The sequence below is a fragment of the Lactuca virosa genome, chromosome 4 (genome assembly GCF_052849685.1).
Source record: "Lactuca virosa cultivar CGN04683 chromosome 4, Lactuca_virosa_CGN04683_v6, whole genome shotgun sequence".
In the NCBI taxonomy this organism is placed as follows: Eukaryota; Viridiplantae; Streptophyta; class Magnoliopsida; order Asterales; family Asteraceae; genus Lactuca; species Lactuca virosa.
In genome coordinates this window covers 2,845,369-2,850,205 of record NC_136429.1, presented here as the reverse complement: position 1 = coordinate 2,850,205, position 4,837 = coordinate 2,845,369, and the positions used below count along the sequence as shown (strand labels likewise).

At 33.8% G+C, this 4,837-nt stretch overlaps 1 protein-coding gene across 1 annotated transcript; it reads left to right on the top strand.

Moving 5' to 3' along the window:
* Nucleotides 1-595: 595 nt before the first annotated feature.
* Nucleotides 596-3,648, top strand: LOC145169143 (serine/threonine-protein kinase PBS1-like). The gene is made up of 5 exons (XM_079087709.1): nt 596-1,084; nt 1,498-1,706; nt 2,174-2,363; nt 2,439-2,830; nt 2,894-3,648. Exons 1-5 carry the CDS (start codon nt 964-966, stop codon nt 3,329-3,331), a joined length of 1,350 nt encoding a protein of 449 aa, XP_078943835.1. The 5' UTR covers nt 596-963; the 3' UTR covers nt 3,332-3,648.
* The last annotated feature ends 1,189 nt before the right edge of the window (nt 3,649-4,837 follow it).

Below are 4,837 nucleotides of genomic sequence, written 5' to 3'. Positions count from 1 at the left end.
TGTTAATAATTTAACCACCATATCATCTTGATTCATTGTTAATTTTTGATAAATAAGAATAAAACTCATCTTGTATAATTGTTAATTCTTCTTTTGAAAATTCTTGGAATAACCAAGTTTTAAAAGGCTTCCAATTTTCTGTATATCCCAACCCAAAATGGTTTTATTTCAATCCAAAATCAGATTTCTTGGCCATAATATAGAAAAAGGACATATAATTCCAATAAATAGAAGTATAGAGTTTGCTTCTAAATTTCCTGACAAAATTATTGATAAAACTCAATTACAAAGATTTTTAGGAAGTTCAAATTATATATCTTCTTTTTATAAAGATTTAGTTAAAGATACGGCTATCTTATATGATAGACTAAAAAAGAAACCTGTCCCATGGACTGATCTTCATACTCAAGCAGTCCAAAGAATAAATTTGTAAAGTATATATATATATATATATATATATATATATATATATATATATATATATATATATATATATATATATATATATATATATATATATATATATATATATATATATATACTTTACAAATTTGATTGGAATGTTAAGAAATTTGAAATTGAAAAATAAAAAATAGTGTAAACTAAAAGCTGGAATCTCACAGGAAGACTCACAAAGCCGGCTTTCTTTCTAAACACACGCTATCCAATCCATCAGTTATCTCTTTAGTCTTAAACAAATATTTTATAGTTTCTCCCTACAAAATAGCGTTTCGTTTCTACCTCACCCTGTTATGCTATCTTCATTCCTTGATTTTATCCAATTTTGATCGTTTATATTAAGAACTAGATTTTTTTTTGATATGGGGTTTTGATTTTATTTGTGTTGTTAGATTAAGTTGAGTTGTTATGCATTTGGTATCTCGAACTTAACGATTTGATTGAAAAAGTCCCCTTTTCATTTTTATTTTTGGGGAAAAAGGAAACAGTTATTGTAAAAGATTAATGGGTTGCTTTCCTTGTTTTGATTCGAGGGAAGAGGAGAAACTGAATCCTCAGAAAGTTAGGGCTGATCGTCATGAAGTCCACCCATCTGCGCCTACAAACATATCCAGATTATCTTCCGGTAAGTGTGTTTGTGTTAGAAATTGATGTTCATGAATTGAAGTGAACATATACAAATTCTACTTGTTTGATCTGATCCCTCTATTTTGTTATGTGATTATGATTAATTATTGCTTCAGATTTGTTTATATTGATTTTCTCCTTGTAATTAGACCCCATCTAATCATGATATAAGTTTCTTATGATTGAACTATATGATGTCTTTTTTCTTTTTCCCATCATCATTACAATGAATTGCTACTTTTTGTGATTGATGGCTGTATAAATTGGCGTAATTGTAGTGATACTGTACAGGGACGATAGACACATAGATGTTTTGTATTTGGATGGAATTGTGTAATAGATGATATATATATGGATATGGATATGGATATGGGGAAGTGATTTTGAAATGCTATAAAATTGAGTTGGCAGGGGTTGATAGACTCAAGTCTAGAAACAATAATGTAAGCTTACGGAGGGAGTCGTCAGGGCCTAAAGATTCACCAGATGCTCAAATTGCTGCTCAAACCTTCACTTTCCGTGAACTTGCAGCTGCAACAAACAATTTCAGGCCCGATTGCTTTTTAGGGGAGGGAGGCTTTGGCTGTGTATATAGAGGGCATCTTCAGGGTAGTGGTCAGGTAACCTGGTTGCTTATGCATGCATATCTAATAGTATCCATCTCCATTATTGAGAATGATTTAATGATGTCAAAATTATGCTTTGAGAAAACACGTGTAATTAAAGAACGCATAGCATCATCACGTATCCAGCAGAATAAATCAAGTTCATTAATGGGACTGGATTATATCTTTATATTGCAGCAAGCTAGTGCTTGCTATTCCTAAATTAAAAGGTAACAGTCACAGTCAATATATATATATATATATATATATATATATATATATATATATATATATATATATATCTACTTAGAACTAGATTGATGAGAACATAAACACCATCACGAGTTGAATGTGCATGCCTATCCATTATGGAATAAACAAACACTATTATTTCCATGTGTGTGTGTGTTGATAAACATAAATGATTATATTATTATTATTATAGGTTGAAAGAAGTAGTTTTTGAATTTTGAGAACGACAGGTTGTAGCTGTTAAACAACTGGATAGAAACGGAGTCCAAGGTAACCGGGAGTTTCTAGTGGAAGTTCTTATGCTGAGCCTTTTACATCATCCGAATCTGGTGAATTTGATTGGTTACTGTGCGGATGGTGACCAGAGACTTCTTGTTTATGAATTCATGGCGTTGGGATCATTAGAAGATCACCTTCATGGTAATTTAGTTAGCTACAAATCCATGTCCATGATTAGAAATATATAAGTAAGTTGGTTTATATGTATGTTGACAGATGTTCCGGCTGATAGAGAAGCATTGGATTGGAACACGCGAATGAAGATAGCTGCTGGAGCAGCGAAAGGTTTGGAGTTTCTTCATGACAAAGCCAATCCTCCCGTGATTTACAGGGACTTCAAGTCGTCCAACATTTTGCTGGACCAGGGATTTCAGCCGAAGCTGTCTGATTTTGGGCTGGCCAAACTGGGCCCCACCGGAGACAAATCTCATGTCTCCACGCGGGTCATGGGCACATACGGTTATTGTGCTCCAGAGTATGCCATGACCGGTCAACTCACCGTCAAATCCGACGTCTACAGTTTTGGTGTCGTCTTTTTAGAGCTTATCACCGGTCGCAAGGCCATCGACAGCACTCAACCACACGGACAACAGAACCTCGTCACATGGGTAATAATAATAAATTTTATTTTATAATAAAATAATATATGAATTTTGTGTGGGCTCTGGCAGGCACGACCTTTGTTCAATGACAGAAGAAAGTTCACATCATTGGTGGACCCACGGCTGGAGGGTCGATACCCAATGAGGGGGCTGTATCAGGCTCTTGCGGTTGCATCCATGTGCATTCAAGAACAGGCTGCTGCTCGCCCTCTTATTGGAGACGTTGTCACTGCCTTATCTTATCTTGCAAACCAAAACCAGGGCTATGATCAACCCAGGCCTAAACCTGAAACAAATGAAAGGATTTTAACAAGTAATACTGAAGAACAGGCTGGAGCCTCTGGGCGTAGCAGATGGGATTTGGCTTTGGAAGTAGGATCAGAGAAAGAAGAATCTCCTAAAGAATCTGCAAAGATGCTGAATAGAGAAAGGGCTGTTGCAGAAGCAAAGATGTGGGTGGAAAAAAGAAGGCAGACTGCTCAACCTGCCTTTGATGCCAACAATTGACAATGCCTATTATTGCCTATTGCCTATTGCCTAGTAGCAGTAGTAGTACTAGTATCTTTATCTTTATATCTACTACTACTACTACAACTACAACTACTACAAACTGCTAATATGCTTTTTTAAAAACCTCATATTCCATCCTGTCATTCCTGACATTTGCAGTAATATTGTATAATTTAGTGATCACAACAATGAGTGCCGAACCAGAATTCCTGGAGAAAAATACAAGAAACAGAAATCAAACAAAAATTAGGTTGGATTGTCGTGGATTTCTTGATTTTCTTAACAGGAGTACAAAACAATTATGGTTGTCTTTATTTTTTTTTTCTTGTGTATAAATGGCGTATCGCATAATTTTTCCATTTTATACCCGGTTATTAATGGGTGAAAAGGTTTTAGAGCTACTATTTTTGGAATTTCGTTGCTAAACAGTTGATGTATTCATTAAAATGTAAAACGAAACACTAGAATCCTGTCATTGCGTGGTTGTTTCTGTGGTAATTAAAGATATAGGGATTATGGTCAACTTATTTATTATTTATAAGGGGAAATTTTCTGTGGTTTAAGTTTGTTCGTCACAATTAATAGCTTTTACCAAGTCTAATGGTAATGGAAAATCAAGCCCGAAGGTGCTGTTAGTGTTAGGTTGGTTTGAATGAAAGCAGGAATGCAAAGCTTTATTCCCGCTCCTAGCTAAAATTGTTGTTCTGTTGACAAAATGGAAACCAACAAATGAATGTCCTTCCTTCAAAATGCTTGATAGGCAGGGACGGTCTTATGATATTTGATGCCCAGGGCAAAACAAAAAAAAGGCCCCCTTCAAATTACCAAAATTTATATAATAATTAAATCTAAGTTAACTTTTTTCGAAGAATCTTGGTGATAGACAAACTACGGATCTTAAATAAAAATATTTAGTGATTTATTACAAAAGATTGTTATTATACAAAATTATATGTAAATAATTTCAAATGAATTTTAAAAAAAAATTAAAAAATGTCAAAATCAATACTATTACATAACATTCAAATAAAATCAAACATATAAACCATCTAGCCAACTATGTGTTATTAATTTGTTTTATTGTTTATTGGATATAACTTTAATATAAATTATAAAAGAAAGCAAAGTAAAAATAGGAAGAAAAAAAAAGAAGCAATTAAAAAAAGGATAATTGAACATACTAAAAAAAAAAGGTCAATTAAGTGGTTAAAAAGGACCGCCACTCAAAGGAATCCAACCCTCATGTCTCATCAAATTAAAGAAGGATCCTATCAAGTCTGCTGGAGTCAATTTCAGATTATAGATTAAAATAATTTATTATTATAGAATAACTACTTATATAAAATTGGGCCCCCAAATTGATATGGGCCCTGGGCAATGGCCCAGCTTGCCCTCCTTTTAAACCGGGCGTGTTGATACCCTTTTCCTTTTTCATTTATTTCCTCCAAAGAATGAGACCCTTCATCGAATAGCTTGTCGTGCTTACGACTTACGAGTACTAAA